Genomic DNA, 18,756 nt, shown 5'->3' with positions numbered 1-18,756 from the left:
ATCCCACAGGTTAAGGGCTCAATCACACAAGATTCTCCTCCACTCCACACATTGGTCTCAGGTCCCAGGTTGTGACCTCTGTTTTCAACCAACTGACTGTAAATTGGGGATTCCCACAACCCCCTCCTTGGTTTGCTATTTTCTACAACAGCTCACAAAACTCAATAAAACAGTTTACTTATTAGACTCAGTACAGCCAGATAGAAGAGATGCATAGGGCAAAATATGTGGGAAGACCTACAGAGCTTTACAGGCACATCACCCTCCCAGCACCTTTACATGTTTACCAACCAGGAAGCTCTCCAAACCCCATAGCTGATGCATTTTTATGGAGGCTTCATCACATAGACATGTTCAACTATTAACTCAATCTCAGGCCGCTCTCCCCTCCTCAGAAGTTGGGAGGTCAGACTGATAGTTCCAAGCTTCTAATCATAGCTTGGTCTTTCGGATGACCAGCCCTTTTCCTGAAGCTATCCAGGAGCCCACCAAGAGTCTTCTCATTAGAACAAAAGATGCTTTGATAATCATCCAGAAAATTCTAAGAGATTTAGGAGCTCTATGTCAGAAACCAGGGTTCAGAGATGAAATGTTAGAATAAAAGATGCTCTTTATACCTTTATCTCTTAGGAAATTACAAAAGTTTTAGGAGTTCTGGCCAAGAGCTAGAGATAAAGACATACATACATGTATGTGTGTGTGTATATATAAAATGTTATATTTCAATATCACATTCTCTTTGAGTTAATTTTTATGTATAGAATAAGGTGTGATTTCAACCTCATTTCGTATGTGGTTATCCAGTTGTTCCAGAACCATTTTTGGAAGAGGCTACTCAGTTATCCCTATTGAATTATATTGGATCCTTGTCTAAAATCAATTAGCCACAGATGTTTGGGTTTATTTCTGGATTCTGTATTCCATTCCATAAATCTATATGTCTACCATTATGGAAGTACCACACTATTTTGACTACTGTAGCTTTGTAGTAGGTTTTGAAATCAGAAAGTATGAATCCTCCAATGTTTTCAAAATTCTTTTGTCTATTTGGGCTCCCTTGAAGTTGCATATGAATTTGAGAGTTAGCTTTTCCATTTCTGAAGGGGGAAAAGCCATTGTAATTTTGATAGAGATTGCACTGAATCTTAGATCACTCTGGGGACCATTGTGATCTTAAGTCTTCCATCCCATGAACATGGGATGGCTTTCCATTTATTTAGGTCTTCTTTAATTTCTTTCAGCAAGAGTTGGTAGTTGTTGTTTTACCTCCTTGGTTAAGTTTATTCTTAGATCTTTTATTCTTTTGGATGCTATTGTAAGTGGGATTGTTTTCTTAGTTTCCTTTTTGGATTTATTATTGTTGGTAGGTAGAAACACAGCTGATTTCTGTGTTGATGTTGTACCTATAATTTTGCTGAATTCATTTATTAGCTCTGGTAGGTTTTTAAACATAGATTTTATGGGCTCTTCTATATGTGGAATCATCTCATCTACAAAAAGTTTTATTTCTTTCCTACTTGTATGCCTCTTATTTCCTTTTCTTGCCTAATCGTGCTGGCTAGGACTTCTAGTACATTGTTTAATAGCAGTGGTGAAAGTAAACATCCTTGTCTTGTTTCCATTCTTAGGGAAATGGTTGTCTTTCACCATTGAATATGATGTTAGCTGTGGGTTTTTCATATATGCCTTTACCGTGTTAAGTAAGTTCCCTTTGATTCCTAGTTTGCTAAGTGTTTTTATCATTAAAGGGTATTAAATTTTGTCAGATTTTTTTCTGCATCTATTGCAATATGCTCAGGGTTTCTTACCCGCCTTGGTCTATTAATGTGGTATATTATAACATTGAATTTTTTTTCATGTTAAACCACTTTTGCATTCTTAGAATAAAATCCCAATTGGTCATGGTGTATAATCCTTTTAATGTACTTTGGGATTCAGTTTGTCAGTATTTTGTTGAAGGGTTTTACATCTCCATTCATAAGAGATGTTGACCCAGCTTTCTTATAGTATCTTTGTTTGACCTTGGTGTCAGGGTAATGCTGGGCTCATAAAATATGTTAAGAAGTGTTCCCCTTTGTTCTGTTTTTTTGGAGGAGTTTGAGTAGGATTGATGTTGGTTCTTAAAATGTTTTGGTAAAATTCACCAGTGAAATCATCTGGTCCTGGTTCTTTGGAGATTTTTGATGACTGGTCCAATCTCTACTTGTTATAGCTCTGTTGAGATTGTCTATTTCTTCTTAGTTAGTTTTGGTAATTTGTAGTTTCTGGAAATTTTTCTTTTCCATCTAGATTACCTAGTTTGTTGGCATACAATTGTTTGTAGTATTCTCTTAGAAGCCTTTAAATTTCTATAAGGTTGGTAGTAATGTCCTTGCTTTCACCAGGTTTTAGTTTTTTACATTTTTCTGACCTTTTTCTTTGGAAAGTCTATTTAGTCTTGCTAAAGTTTTGTCTAAAATAGTTGATCTTTTCAAAGAATCAATTTTTTGTTTTGTTGATTCTGTTTTTGTGTTCTTTATGTTGTTTATCTCTGCTCTATTATTATTTCCTTCCTTCTGGATTTGGGCTTAGTTTGCTCTTTTTCTAGTTTTTTAATAAAGTTGATGTGAGTTTTTTTTTTTAATATAGCATTTACAATTATAAATTTCCCTCTTGAGTACGGCATTCTCCACATCCCATAATTTTGGCATGTGGGTTGTTTTGTTTGTTTGTTTGTTTTTGTCTTCAAGTGTTTTCTTAATTTTCCTAGTGATTTCTTCTTTTACTTATTGATTATTTAAGAGTGAGTTGTTTCCACATACTTGTGAATTTCCCACATGTGAATTTTCCAGTTTCCCTTCTATTATTAATTTCTAGCTTCAAAGTGGTCAGAGAAGATAACTTTGTAAAATTTCCATCTTCAGTTTATTGAGCATTAGTTTTGGCCTAACATTTGGTTTGTCCTGAAAAATGTTCCATGTACGTGTGCAATTTATAATAACATACATTACGCTTTTGTTGAAGGAAAAAAGGTTATTCTAGCTCTTTTTAATGCCTTCACCAACACTACGAGGGAAGCTACCTTTTCACACTTGAGGATTGAAACAATGGCCATCCTTCAGTGAATTTCTAGGCAGATCATATCATACAACCCCAATTTTTTGGAGGACAGAATCTGTGTTGCCCACCTGGCACCAGCAAGCAGCACAGGGAATACAGGCCACTGTCCCCATAGCTGCCTTTTACAGAGATGGGAGATGATGAATGGTAATAGCCAGCCACTGTAAAATGACAAAAATCACTGAAAGTCACCAGCCTCTTTCTTCACTAGGAGCTCCTTTGAATGCTACAAGCATTTGACTAGACTCTGTAGTTCCAAAAAGGTCTATTCAGACTGTGTTTGCCAGCCCGATAGTTGTTTGGGTGTAGAAACCAATTCCTGGATCTTCCTACTCTGCCATCTTCCATGATGTCCCTCCCATCTTTGTTTTTATTTTAGATAGTTTTAATCTTTTGAAAATAACGGTTTTATAATCTGCTTCAGTCATAACATGTTTAATGTTATTGTATATTTACCTAATTTTTAGATATAACAAATAATATAGCAGTCTATTTTGGAAAAAAAAAATGGCCAGAGTTATAGAATTCTAAGTAAGAAACTGCATTTGATAAATCAAGTTATTTTGACCTCTTTAATATCTTTTCACTATCACTTGCCCAGGAACTTCCAAACTGGTCCTCTGCTTTCTTTTTCATTTTATTTTCTAAGTTGTAGAAGGACAAATAATGGAGAATGGTGGTTTCCAGGGCCTAGGGGTAGGGGGAAATGATGAGTTGCAATTCAGCCGGCATAAAGTTTTGGTTAAGCAAGGTGATAAAATTGTAGAGCTCTGCTGTAACATTTTGCTGCCTCCTTTCTTTCTATTCTCAGTGTCCAGGTTTCAACCTTCAGCACCTCTCATTTGTTCTGTTATCATTCAGACATGAGTACCCTTCCGATCTCTCTTCTTATTAACTTATTCTTTATAATGCTATAAGAACTGTCAAAAACTTTAAATCTGGTCAGCCAGTCTCCATCGTTAGACTTGTTTCTCAGACTTTTTTTTAATTGAAGTATAGTCAGTTTACAGTGTGTCATTTTCTGGTGTACAGCATAATGTTTCAGTCATATATCTACATACATATATTTGTTCTCATATTCTTTTTCATTACAGGTACAAGATATTGAATATAATTCCCTGTGCTACATAGAAGAAACTTATTTATCTATTTTATATATACTAGTTAATATTTGCAAATCTCAAGCTCCCACTTTATCCCTTCCCACCCCCTTCCCCCCGCCCCAGGAACCATAAGTTTGTTTACTATGTCTGTGAGTCTGTCTCTGTTTTATAGATAAGTTCATTAGTGTCTTCTTTTTTTTCTTTTTTTAGACTCCACATATAAGTGATATCATACGATATTTTTCTTTCTCTTTCTGGCTTACTTCACTTAGAATGACAATCTCTAGGTCCATCCATGTTGCTGCAAATGGCATTATTTTATTCTTTTTTATGGCTGAGTAGTATTCCATTGTATAGACATACCACAGCGTCTTTATCCAGCCATCTGTTGATGGACATTTTAAAAAGCTTGCTTCCAGAGAAGCAAGGTGGCAGAATAGAAGGACACTTGTAGCTCACCCTCTCCCACAAATACACCAAAACTCACATCTATGGACCCACTCAGCCAACCAGAGCACCTGCCAAACTCCGACTCTCTTTGAAAGACAAAGACGCCAAAAATCTGGTAGGAGAAAAGGGAAAAAGAAAGAAGAAAAAGCAAAACAGTGCGGACAAATCCCGTGGGGAGGGAGCAACAAAGGAGGAATAGCACTCGTTGGCTGGGTCTCCCCTCTCCAACAGAGAGGCCAACAGGACGGAGGGGGAGCCTCTGAGGCTCAGATCTGCCCCAAGCACCCCTTGACCAACAGAACTAAGTTAAACGGGTACAGAGGGTCCCTGCGACACCCAGCCCAAGACATGAGCCGGCAGCTGGAGGCCGGGACTGGCCGCCTGAGCTGGGCGGAGGACCGGGGAGGCTGCACTGACAGAGCCCTGGGAGACTGCAGGGTGCTGCACGCTGTGGCTGGGAGGGGAAACAGAGCAGAACAACCTCAGTCCCCCATAAATTGCGAAAAAAGCAAAGCAACAGGGCTGGTGTGCCTTGGAGGGAGGGGCGTAGCCTTTGTCTCTCAGACCCGCGCCGCCATTACTGGCACTTCTCACCAGAAGAGAGGTGGGGTGCAGCCACAGCTGCCATCTCCTGTGCACAGCGCTTGGGCAGGGGTGGGGCCGAGACCTGAATCCGCCCGGGGACTCCACAGCCTCCTGGGCAGGACTGAGACTTGTTTACAGCCCAAGGCATATAGGATCTTTCTGCCCTGGTCCCTCAGAGAACTCACGCCAAGACAAACAAGGAGCTGAGATTTGGGACAGAGCAGGGGTCGGGCTGTTCCCGCGGTCTTCCTCAAGCCTGCCTATGGAGCAGGCAGCTGCACAGAGCAGCAGCGACCAGTGCTGGGAGAGGGCAGGCAGCAACCCATGTTCTTGGCAGGCGGCATCAGGGGGAGTGACACGCCCACTCACTGGTTTTATTCCTGCATAGGCTTTAGATAGATAAATACATAAACTCCTTAAGGACCACAGTAGATAACTGATACTCCTTAAGCCACAGTGCCAGAGAGATATGAGCAATATGAAACAGCAGAGGAACCACTCCCAATTAAAAGATCAAGAGAAATCCCCTGAAAGCACGATCAAGGAAATAGACACTGATAGCCTACTAGATTAAGATTTCAAAAAAGGAGTGATCAAAGTACTGAAGGAACTAAAAGTAATAGTGTTTAGAGATATAAAATGTCAAAAATGAAATAGAAGCTATAAAGAAGAACCAAGTAGAATTAGTAAACTCATTTGCTGAGATGAGATCTGACCTAAAGGCTGTACAAAGCAGGCTAGATAACGCAGAGGAACGAATAAGTGACCTAGAAGACAGGACAACAGAAAGCACCCAATCAGAACAGCTGAGAGAAAAACAAATAAAAACCAATGAAAACAATATAAGGGACCTATGGGATAATATAAAGCATGCCAATCTACGCATAATTGGGGCTCCAGAAGGGGAAGAAAGAACAAAGGGGATTGAAAAGGTATTTGAAGAAATCATGACTGAAAACTTCCCAAACCTAAAGGAATCAGATATCCAAGTACAGGAGGCTCAGCGGGTCCCAAACAAGAAGAACCCAAACCAAGACATATAATCAAGATGGCTAAAGTCAAGGATAAAGAAATGATCCTAAAGGCAGCAAGAGAAAAACAAAGAGTGAATTACAAGGGAACCCCCGTAAGACTTTCAGCTGATTTCTCTACACAAACACTACAGGCCAGAAGGGAGTGGCAAGATATATTCAAAGGCCTGAATGAAAAAACAATGCAGCCTAGGACACTCTATCCAGCAAGGCTATCCTTTAGAATAGACGGAGAGATAAAGAAATTCACAGACGAGCAAAAACTACAAGAGTTTAGCAACACTAAACCCATGCTAAAAGAGATAGTGACAGTTCTACTCTAAATAGAAAAGAAGCAGGATGCTACAAAAATGAGAAGCTCTGAACTGGAAAGGTGATAACTGCCATGAATTACAAAAAGAATAAACACAAAATTGTGAAAGAAGACATCTAAATCATTAAGAGTGGGAGAGGGAAGCAAGGAAAGCCACTGTGGAAAACAGTATGGAAATTCCTCAAAAGACTAGGAATAGACTTACCATATGACCCAGGAATCCTGCTCCTGGGCATATATCCAGAAGGAACCCTACTTCAAAATGATACCTGCACCCCAATGTTCATAGCAGCACTATTTATAATAGCCAAGACACAGAAGCAGCCTAGATGTCCATCAACAGATGGCTGGATAAAGACACTGTAGTATGTTTATACAATGGAATACTACTCAGCCATAAAAAAGAATAAAATAATGCCATTTGCAGCAACATGGATGTTCCTGGAGAATGTCATTCTAAGTGAAGTAAACCAGAAAGAGAAAGAAAAATACCATATGAGATCACTCATATGTGGAATCTAAAAAAAAAACCATAAATACAAAACAGAAACAGACTCATAGACATAGAATACAAACTTGTGATTGCCAAGGGGGTGGGGGTTGGGAAGGGACAGACTGGGATTTTAAAATGTAGTATAGATAAACAAGATTATACTGTATAGCATAGGGAAGTATGTACAAGATCTTGTGGTAGCTTACAGTGAAAAAAGTGGCAATGAATATATGTATGTTCATGTATAACTGAAAAATTGTGCTCTACACTGGAATTTGACACAACATTGTAAAATGACTATTACTCAATTAAAAAAATGTTAAAAATAAATAAATAAAATAAAAAGGTTGCTTCCATATCTTGGTTGGCTATTGTAAATAGGGATTAATCAATTTATTGTATGTAGTGGTGCTGTGAACATTGGAGTGCATGCATCTTTTCAAATTAGAGTTCCCTCTAGATATATGTCGAGCAGTGGGGTTGCTGTATCATATGATAAGACTATTTTCAGTTTTTTGAGAAATCTCCATACTGTTTTCCATAATGGCTGCACCAAACTGTGTTCCCACCAATAGTACGTTTCTCAAACTCTTAGTGTGTGTAAATCATTCTTCATGATCTCTGTTTTCATGCTTTTTCATTTTGCCTCTTTTGCTGTATGGTAGAGGTTTTCTACACAGAATATTTTGGAAAATATGCCTTTAGTTTTGAACTCTATTGTTGATTATCTTTAGGACCACAAACAACAGATTTTTAAGCCTAGTTGTATTAATTTACCAACTTCCCCCAAATTTTATCGTGACTCCTTACTGTAAAAGATGAGAGTATTAGTTTATTTCCTTTTGTGTTTCCTTCTGCTCATTTTCATCTCCCAGTTTTTGTTAGAGTACTGTGTGAAGTGATTACCATCCTGACATGTGTAACACTTTGTAACTTTATAGCCTTTTACAGAACTATTAAATTTACATTCTATTCTAGGGCCTTAGTAAATTGGCACATACATTTATGTGGTTAAATGAATTTATTGTCCATTTAGTGTTATTTTGATACAGCAAAGGATGAGTCTCTGTATTGCTTATAGTGCACTAAATTTTCTTCCAGAAATGCAGTAAAACCTTGATCAAATTTAGGTCTTCATGTCAGGAAATTTCTGTTACGTCTTTAGTTTTATTTTCTCTTACATTTTCTGTTATCTTCTCTGAGACTGTTCTGCTTGTTGTTTATGTATTTATTAGTTCTGCTGTTATATTTGTCTTATCTAGTTTTCCTCTCTTCTCAACTCAGTGCTACCTTTTCTTTTCAGTGTCATTTTGATTACAGGATTTTAATTTTTCTCGAGAATTGAAGCACTTATTTCTGAGTTTTCTTCTATTTCCTGTGGTAAATACTAACCCTGAGTGGATTTTTTTCATGTATCTTTTGACTATGTGGTGTAGTTTGAATGGTTTCAAGAACTTAATGGAGTTTATCTTTTTATAGATGCAGGGCTTTTAACCCCATCCCACTTGCCTCCAGCTGCAGGATGAGCTAATCTGTTACTTCAGAGGTCTGGGACTTTATAAAACATTGTAGGGCGGTGGTTGTGCTAAGGTTAGAAGTGAGATTGTTTTATTTGTAATTTTCTTAGTCTTGCTTGTTTTTTTTTTTTTTTAAACTCTTTTTACCCTTCCTTTTGGATAAAGCACAAGATGCAGGACTTTGTCACTTACTCTTGCCCTGACAAAGTATTTTTTAGCCATCAGAGAAAGGGAGCTTCAACTAGGGCATTCTGCATCTTTTCGCTTACCACATGTGTATCCCCATCCCCATCCACCAAGTTGAAGGGTCCCTGGGAAAGTTTCTCAGCATGCTAAATATAGACTCTGATATTGGTCTTCCAGTTTGGACTAACTCATTCAATATCTGAATGATATTTTTTGATAAAACTTTATGTATGTGTTCTAGGTATTTTCCCAGTTTAAGGATATTTTAACTTTCTTACATTTGTGAGTTTTAGGGAGGAATGTTTTTCTGCAAACCTATACATAGCTATGCCATCATTCTTCCTAGAAATCTCATAATTACTAGAAAGAGTTTTTAAGATTTAGGAAAAAGCATTATTTAAACTGAAATTTTACCTTCAGTCTAGCTCTGGATCAATTCTGCAGAAAAATGCATATATTCAAAACTGCACAATGTTACGGGGTTTACTTCCTCTAGAACACTCTTTAAATGGATAATATTTGATCTTTCAAACTTTCTTATTTGGAACTTCTATAGGGATTTCAACATTTTCAGAGGTCTCCTAAGATAGTGAACCTGAAACTGTAGTATTCATAAGAAACTCTTGAGGAATTGGTTTAAAATGCAGATTTCTGGACCCTTTTCCTAGAAAGTCTGAAACAGTGAATTTTAACAGGATCCCAGAAGTCTTTTTAGCTAGCTTATTACCATGATGCAGGTAGTCTACAGTTCAACTTTGAGTAATGCTAAGTGTTAAAATAATCAGACTTAATTATGAGATAAGATATTTTAGGTAACTGGGGCATTTTATGCTATCCCATAGGGCTGAATAGCTGACAACTGCTTTCCTTGGCTTCTAGAAGACATACTACTCACCAGGATAGATGTTCTTTCCATTGTCTTGTCTTAAACCTGAAGCTGAGTTTCCCAAACTTTGGAGATTTTTGTGTCCTGGGAAAATCTTCACTTACTCCCCACCCCTCCAACACACACCCAGAATATCACACAGGTTGCCAGTTCTTTATTTTGCTGAATGAGGATATTAAAAATAAATCAACAATGAAAGGACATTTTTGACACCTCCTCTCACCACAATCACCAAAGACATAAGTAAATAAAAATATAGAAAGAACAAAACTTCGTATTACAGATAGTCTTTTAAACTGAACACATTTAGCTCTATGCAAAACCTCCTGTGTTTTTCCTCTTTTAAAAAAAAGTATTTATCTACAGATTAATGAATACTTTCCCTTGGATGACATTTAAGAACTGCTTAGTTTTTGAAACAGTTCACTTAAAAGAGGCACTACCTGAATATAGTGAGTAGACATGTATCTCACTCATATCCTGTTTTCTCACCAGTTCGGTCCTTTGGTACAGAAGACAGACCAACAGATCGTCCAATACCACCTCGAGATGAAGTCTTTGAATACATTATATTCCGTGGGAGTGATATTAAAGACCTCACTGTTTGTGAGCCACCAAAACCACAATGTTCTTTGCCTCAGGACCCAGCTATTGTTCAGGTAACATAGTAAATTTGTCTTGGAGTACAAATAAACTTCAGGCACATAGCTAGCCTTGGCTTTTGTCTCACCTGGTTTTTGTTTTTTAAGTTTTCTCAATCAAATTTTCATGTAGCTGATAACCATTTTCTAGTTACCTAAAATAACTGGATAACGTTCTTTGCCAGGTTTTTCTCTTTAGATCATAAGTTGGAACTAAATGAGTAAGAAATAGCTGAGGAATTAATTTTTATCATAAGATATTTTCTAATTTAAACAACAGTTAAAATAGCTCACATTTATTGAGGTCTAACTTTATAAGAAACACTGTTCAAAGCACTACACATATAATAAGACAATCCTCACAACACCCTTTGGTACTGTAGTTATTCTCATTTTTACAAGTGAGGAAATTGAGGTAGGGCCATAATTTGAACAGACTGAGGCAGTCTCTCTCCAGAATCCAGGATCCCTGCCACTATATTATTTGCATGTGGTTCTTATGACAAACTAGGGTGGTGATGACTATGAGGTAAGATTACTAGGTTTAATGAAAAAAATGCTAAATCACATTATATATTATATGTATGTTATGCAGTATATGTACTATGTTATATTAGCACAAACAAAAGAATTTTAACATACTTGTGTATTTTATTAAAAACAGAAACACATGCTGTCTAAAAGATTGTAGATTATGGATTGAAGAGGATGTTCATTATAATACCTGTTTACATGTTGATTGGAAGCATATAGAAACTCTGAATTTCTACTGTAACAGCAGAGGAAGAAGATTAACAAGAATATTTTTAACTTGAGGGCTTAGCTGATTAAAAGCTTTATGGCCCCTGTGGTTTTCCTCCTGAATCCATTTTCTTCTCAGTCTTTTTTCTTGTCAGGAGTCTTTGGTCATTTTCTGAAATATGCTTCTTGTTTATTTTTAACTTTCCCTTTTTTATGCTGTGGGTGATAAAAATCTTAGTTTTTCACAAAACTGATAGTTAAAATATACATTACCTTGCATAGAATTTGCCTTACTTCCAGCCATTAAAAGAAAATACCTAATGACTCTTCTAAAGAAAATATTAAGTGGTATATAAAATTTAAGTGGAAAAAAGAGAAAGGACCTTTTAACATTTATTTACTGTTTTTTCTGGAATAAGATCAACTTTTTAATAAGAAATGGTAAATTTGGTTCTTGCAACATAAACTGGAAAAATTCTCTATTCATCTATCCCCTTCTTTGGGGTTTTTTTGTTTTTGTTTTTGTTTCTTGTGTTTCATTATTTATGTAAATAATTTACTGAGGTGAAATTCACAATTTAGAAATTAACCATTTTAAAATGAACAATTCAGTGACATTTAGTGCATTCACAATGTTGTGCAAACTCTGCTTCTATCCAGTTCCAAAACACTTGCATCACCCAAAATAAAACCTCTTACACATTAAGCACTTTCCCTCTGTTGGCACCCTCCTCCCAGCTTCTGGTAACCACCAGTGTGCATTCTCTCTTTGGATTTATCTAGTCTGGATATTTTTTTAAATTTACATATATTTACTGTTCATTGTTTCTAAGAACAATTTAGAGCTTTAGCTTTTTAAACTTACATAGTTATCAAAGGAATAAAGCCAACCACAAAATAAGAATCAATGGAATGCAGTAATCCAGTCATAAAGGATAGTCAAATGTGCTTACACATATTCAAGAAATCAGTCATCTAAGTTATAAATAATAATTAGTTCATTAGTGTCCTTTTTTTTCAAGATTCCACGGATAAACGATTATCCCCTGCTTTTTAAGTCTTACTTTTAAGGAATTAAGTCTGAAAAGAATCCTGAGAAAATGTGAACTTCTTAAATGGAGGGAGAAGAGACACATTCTAGTAGAAATAGCTGCCTACACCAAGGAGTGATATTATCTGACTCATATATATTTTGATAACTCCAGGGAACAAGCAGTCATGGAATGAGGAAAGCCAAGAGAGCACAATTTAAAATGATGTTAAAATACTTCCAATCACCATAAGTTTTTGCTTTTGATCTTTTTTTTTTAATGGAGGTACTGGGGGTTGAACCCAGGATCTCACCCATGCGAAGCACGCACTCTACCACTGGGCTATATCCACTCCCCACCACTTTTGATCTTTTGACTCATTCGTTAAATAGTCTTTATCAAGTACTTGCCATGTGCCTGACATTAGCAGCAAGCATACAGACAGGATCCTGCCATCAGTGAGCTTATAACCTAGTGGCTGTTAGTATACTTCATATTGATATTATGAAACATTTTATGTTAAATTAATGTATAAAGTGTACATGTATACATATTAAAATATATTTTAGGTTTAATAAATTAAGGTTTTTATAAAGTACCCTTTAACATGATAACAACTATGTTTTAAAATGTAAATGGTTTTGTATAGGGTAATTTGTTTCTGTCTGTTTTTCCTATAAATTTAATAGTATTCTTCAGGTAATCAAAAATAAGAGTAAAATCAAAAGTGAGATGTCATATTTGTGTCAGCATGAGACTGAAACTTAGTACTGTAACCAAATGTGATTTTTCTCATGTTTTTTATTTAAGCAAAATTACTTTACTTATTCAGGAACTTTTTTTCAGTTCTTTTCCTAAATCTTTTATAAAACTCTGAACTCAAAGGATAAGTTCATTGTAGAAAAAAGCATTTATAAATCACATTGAGTATAACTGGCACACATGTACAAATGTTGAAATTAGAAAGTTATTCAGCTGTTTTAATATTAAATGCATGTTGCAAGTTATAATTGCTTTTGTGTTGAGAAGTTATAATTTAATAGTTTTCTTAAAAATGTAATATCTGACTTTCTTTTTGTTATGTACATGTTGTTTAGAACCTGGAAAAATAACTCATGACCTTTCTTCAGTCTTCACTAGGCTCATCTACTTCTTCATTCCAGTCAGTGGGCTCCTATGGACCTTTTGGCAGGATGCCCACATACAGTCAGTTCAGTGCAAGTTCATTAGTGGGGCAGCAGTTTGGTGCTGTTGGTGTTGGTATGTTATGCTTTTTTTCTTTTTTCTTTTTTTCTTTTTTGTAATTTCCTTGTCTGTACCACAAAGATATATAAAACTTATCATAAATTTTTAGACTAATTGTTTGGTGTTGCTTTTATAATCTATTATTTTAAAGACTTTATTTTAATGTCCTTAATGATTAGTGGTTCAATAAATGCCATCTCTTAGAATAGTAACTTTTTTTTAAATCTAGGTATATCCAATTACCAAATTTTATTGAATGTTATTTTTAATCTATGTAAGATGTATCCATTTAAAATAAGCATTTTTCCAAACAGGATGGATCTTTAAAAAGGGAAATTGAGATAATGCCATTATTAGGAAATAATGCCATTAAGGAATATTTATGTGGAATGTGGATAATTTAACACCACCTAGGAGAGATACTCAAATATAGTATGTTTGAGGGTGTTTATTGTAATAATGGTTTAGAAACACGGCACTATAAGGAGAAAGTGTAGGAGGGCTAGGCTATTTATAGTCCTTCTTATGATTGGAGGACAAAGGCTGTTGTGTGCAAAAGCTGGATACGATCAGATCAGATTTTTGTTTGTTTTTATAGCTATGCTTTTTAGCTCTTAAGTACACCTTTATTGAAATTCCTGCAGTAAAGAATAACTTTTTAAATGTCAAACTTTTAACCCTCAACCTTTTTCCCCGTTGATTTAATCACTTATCAGCTTTATTTCACTGAATCACAAATCCAGTTTCAAATGTTTTGAAACTCATTAGTATGTTAATTAATTATATTAAAATTAATTCCTTTCTATGAATATTTTTAATACAGTTGTGACTTTTTGGATATGTAATGTTTTACTTATTCACAAAAAACAATGGGAAAAAAAGTAAGCCCTAAAATTGAATGAATACAAACAGAAACAGCTGGTGTTAAGTATATATCAGATAACATAACCATACAGAAATAAGAATTCAAGTAACTTTTACACTCTTAGTAGGATATATTGTAAGAACAGATACAACTTTAAAAAAAAAACTTGATTTAGGGTTTATAATTGGTAGTGGTATTGGTGTTGCTAATTTTGAAACTATTTTGTATGTATTATGGGATAGGACAAATGAATAACATATTGATGTTGTTGAGAAATGGTATTCTTACCTTGGAGAAGGGAGATACAAATAGGGAAGGGGGAAAGGTAAGGAAGAACCCTATGGATTTGAATATGAATTGGAAGTATGAGTGTGAATTCATTTTTTTAAGTAGATTTACAATGTTATGTTGGTTTCAGGTGTACAGCAAAATGATTCAGTTTACAATATATAAATCTATTCTTTCTCAGATTCTTTTCCATTATAGGTTATTACAAGATAATTGAATATAGTTCCTTTGTGCTGTATAGTAGTTCTTTGTTGGTTATCTATTTTATATATAGTAGTGCATATATGTTACTCCCAAGCTCCTAATTTATATCTCCTCCCCACTTTTACCCTTTGATGACCATAAGTTTGTTTTCTATGTCTGTGAGTCAGTTTATGTTCTGTAAATAAGTTCATTTGTATCATCTTTTTAGATTCCACATATAAGTGATATCATATGATATTTGTCTTTCTCTGACTTACTTCCCTTAGTGTGATCATCTGGGTCCATTCCTGTTGCTGCAAATGGCATCATTTCGTTCTTTTTTATGGCTGAGTAATATTCTATCATGTGTACACTGTGTGTGTGTGTGTGTATTGCTTGTATCCTCAAAACTAGATTTTATGTATATATGACCTCTTTATCCATTCATCTATTGATGGACATTTGGGTTGCTCCCATGTCTTGGCTATTGTACATAGTGCTACTGTGAACCCTGAGGTGCATAAATCTTTTTGAACTAATAGTTTTCTCTGGATATATGCCCAGGAGTTGGATTGATGGATCATATGATAACTCTATTTTTAGTTTTTTAAGGAACCTCTGTACTGTTCATATTGGCTGCACCGATTTTCATTCCCACCAACAGTACAGGAGGCTTCCTTTTTCTTCGTATCCTCTCCAGCATTTATTATTTGTAGACTGTTTGATGATGGCCATTCTGACCAGTGTGGGGTGATATTTCATTGTATTTTTGATTTGCATTTTTCTAATAATTAGTGATGAGCATCTTTTCATGTGCCTGCTGGTCATCTGGATGTCTTCTTTGGAGAAATGTCTATTTAGATCTGCCTTTTTTTTTTTTTTTTAATCTTCTGCCCATTTTTTAATTGGGTTGTTTGTTTTTTGATATTGAGCTGTATGAGCTCTTTGTATATTTTGGAAATTAATCCCTTGTCAGTCGCATCACTTGCAAATATTTTCTCCCATTGTCTTTTCATTTTGCCAGTGGTTTCCTTTGCTGTGCAGAAGCTCTAAAGTTTAATTAAGTCCCATTTGTTTATTTTTGTTTTTATTTCCATTACTCTAGGAAACAGATCCAAAAAATATTGCTGCAATTTATGTGAAAGAGTTGAATTCATTTTTTAAAGACTGGTTATTTCCTGTCTCTCTTCATAGTAGGGGCCTAGAAGCAATGATACCCAGTAGCAAAGAACACATATAGACCTAATTCTTGCTTTTTAAATGTCTTTTCCCACTAAAAGGAATCTAGGCCACTTTTTAAAAGAAGAGGAAACAAAGCTTTTTTTTTAAACAGAAAAATGCTAGCTAATAAATAGAAGGAATGGTGGATATAGGAAATCACCATTTTGGAATCTCCAGTGAAACAGCAAGAATTATCAGTGGATGCTAAGATCATTGGGTAAATGATGTTGAAACAGGATATTAAAATGGTCTTAAAGTATCATCTCACAGTTTACTTATTAATTACAAAGGGAGAAAATGTGCCTTTATAATGGAGAGATCTGATGGTTACCATCTTAAGTTGTCAAGTTTGAGTTTGCCATAGTTAATGATTATATGTCTCCTTATATATTGCTGTAGCAGAAGGGGAGTAGACAGCTGTGGTATTCTTGTTGAAATGCAGATTCTAATCATGAGGAAATGAACATATATATTCAGAAGGCCAAACTCTTCAAAGGATTCAGTGCTGTGAAGAACAGAGAGGCAGCAGGACTGTTTTAGACTTTAGGAGACTGAAGAGATATACTATATCCAAATAAAATATGTGATTGGATCCCAAGTTTTAGGAAAAGTTGGTAAAGAATGTTTTAGGAACTACAGAGGAACTTTGAGTAAGGATGATGTTATTGTTGATTTTCTTAGATGTGGTGGTGATGTGTGGTTAACCAAATAGGAGGATGTCTTTGTTTTGGGGAGATGATTTTGAAGTATTTAAGGGTGAAGAGTCAAATTGATTGTAGCCTATGCAGGCAAAAGAGAAGTGTGTGTACCACAATATGAAGAAATGAAGAAACAGAATAGGCATGGGCGAGATGTTAGTTGGTGAGCCAGATGAGGAATATATTGTAATTCAGTGTACTTCTTTTAATTTTGACACTGGTTTGACATTTTTCAAAAAAAATTTTTTAGTTCTTTTTATCTGGGGACCAGTAACCCAGACATTCATCCCTAATCAAAATTTAATTAATTTAATTCCTTTTAGATTTATTCTTGGATAGGAGGAATCAGGTAGTTTTGGTCCATGTACCTTATAATCCTATTCCAGTGGTATGGTCAATGTTACTTACACATGTTAAATCAAGATATACCCTCTGTTAGTTTTAGGTGGTAGAATCCTATTCTGATGGTTCAAATTAAGGACTGTTGTGAATAATTTTATCCTTTTGCAACTCCTTTCACTAAATTGAGTAGTTTGCTAACATTGGGACTATTGTGTGCTTTACCTCCTACGTTACTGTGAAGTTTGCATGACTTAATGCGTATAAAGCTTTTAAACAGGGTCTAGCATACAGTGTCTACACAGTAAATGCTGCTTCTGCTAGTCTTCACAGCCTGCTCCTCTAATCAGAGTATTTTGTGGTGATAATGTTTATATTCCTTATAAATGCTTTTATCTAATTTTAATATTGGGGGTTGCTGGTTTAGTGTTCTTTGGGTGTCAGAAAGGTGGGAAGTTTTACTTGTGTTTTCAATGCCAGTAGACTAATTTTTGCAGTGGCAGACTATTTTTGATTTTGATTTCCATATTGATAGAATATTGTGGAGTGGCTAATTAGGGAACTATATATAGTATTTAGAAGCTGTTAAATGAGGAGGAGGAAAACATTAAGGTGGCAGATGTTTTTTAGAAAAGGAATTAACTCAGACATAGTTTGTGTTGGCACAAATTAAAGAAGACTTTTAAGTGTCTTGTTTTCATTTTCTGTCCGTAATATCCTGATGTTTACAACAGGAATGTTTTAGTAAATCAGGTTATACTATTGTTATTTGATTGGGGGAAATCTTTTCCATTTTAGTTTTTATATATTATTATAGTCTTTTATAGTTTTATTTGCAGTTTATATCATGAAGGTCTTGTATCTATAGAATTTCTGAAAATAAAGATCTATAACTCAACAGAAAAAATTGTAAGGGTTAGGAACTAACTTTGTCTTTTTCAGAAAAAAAGAAATACAAATGGCCCTTAAACATGGAAAGATGCTTAAATTTTGCTTATAATAAGAAATATACAAATTAAATCAGCACCAAGACACCATTTCTCACTATCAATTTGACAAAACCTAAAAGTTTGAGTGTATACTGTTTTGGCAAGATTGTGAGGAAACATATTCTCGTACATAGAAAGGAATGGTGCACCGTAGTATTAAAGCACTTTGGTTGATGTTGTATTTTTAAGCTGATGCTAAAATAATTGTTATGTGCAAAGTTTAGGTTATTAATGACTTTAATTTATGGACCCTTAGAAAAAACTAATTATCTCACAATAAATTGAAGCAGCAAAATAGCCATGGCATGCTAAGTCTCATAATACTGTTGTGGTCAAGATGGAAGAATATTGGCTGAACAGACAGACGGACAAATGGGTACATTTTAGCTAGTTAAACATAGCCAAACCATATTGGTCAGTGATTCTCTCAGGTCTCCAGTGTTTTGTACAGATCAATTTTTAATCATTGAATTTAATGAACACTTAACATGCTTACGAACTTTAAAGTTAGCATAAACCAAATGAGTGTTTCATGCATTAAGTGTGACAGACTAAAGATTTTAAAGATCTACTTTGGTGAAGTATAAAGGAATTAAACATTCCAGTTAAAAGGCAGAGATCATACAAGAGATGAATTAAAAGGCAAAAAGTAAAAAAATAGGAAAGGGCATGACATACAATACAAACACTAATAACAAGAAAACAATGTTAGGAAAATTAACATTAGACAAAAAAGCAACTTAAAAATCAGAAATACTGCTAGAGATAAAGCAGAATTCTTTATAATGGTACAGAGGGCAGTTCATCAGAAAGCTATAACAATCCTAAATGTGTATGTAACTTTTGTAAAAT

The 18,756-nt window shown here is 35.1% G+C and overlaps 1 protein-coding gene across 3 annotated transcripts in view; it reads left to right on the top strand.

The window, feature by feature from the left end:
• The window catches only part of LSM14A (LSM14A mRNA processing body assembly factor), a 50,123-nt gene that overhangs the window by 11,601 nt on the left and 19,766 nt on the right, over nt 1-18,756 (top strand). For all 3 annotated transcript variants that reach the window (XM_032486185.1, XM_032486182.1, XM_032486183.1), the window contains exons 2-3: nt 10,159-10,322; nt 13,207-13,336. In XM_032486185.1, coding sequence (XP_032342076.1) covers nt 10,159-10,322; nt 13,207-13,336 — 294 coding nt within the window. The remainder of the gene's footprint in view (nt 1-10,158; nt 10,323-13,206; nt 13,337-18,756) is intronic.

The sequence above is a fragment of the Camelus ferus genome, chromosome 9 (assembly GCF_009834535.1).
Source record: "Camelus ferus isolate YT-003-E chromosome 9, BCGSAC_Cfer_1.0, whole genome shotgun sequence".
NCBI classification, from domain to species: Eukaryota; Metazoa; Chordata; class Mammalia; order Artiodactyla; family Camelidae; genus Camelus; species Camelus ferus.
The sequence above is the reverse complement of the archived record's forward strand: the minus strand, read 5'-3'. Positions and strand labels throughout refer to the sequence as shown.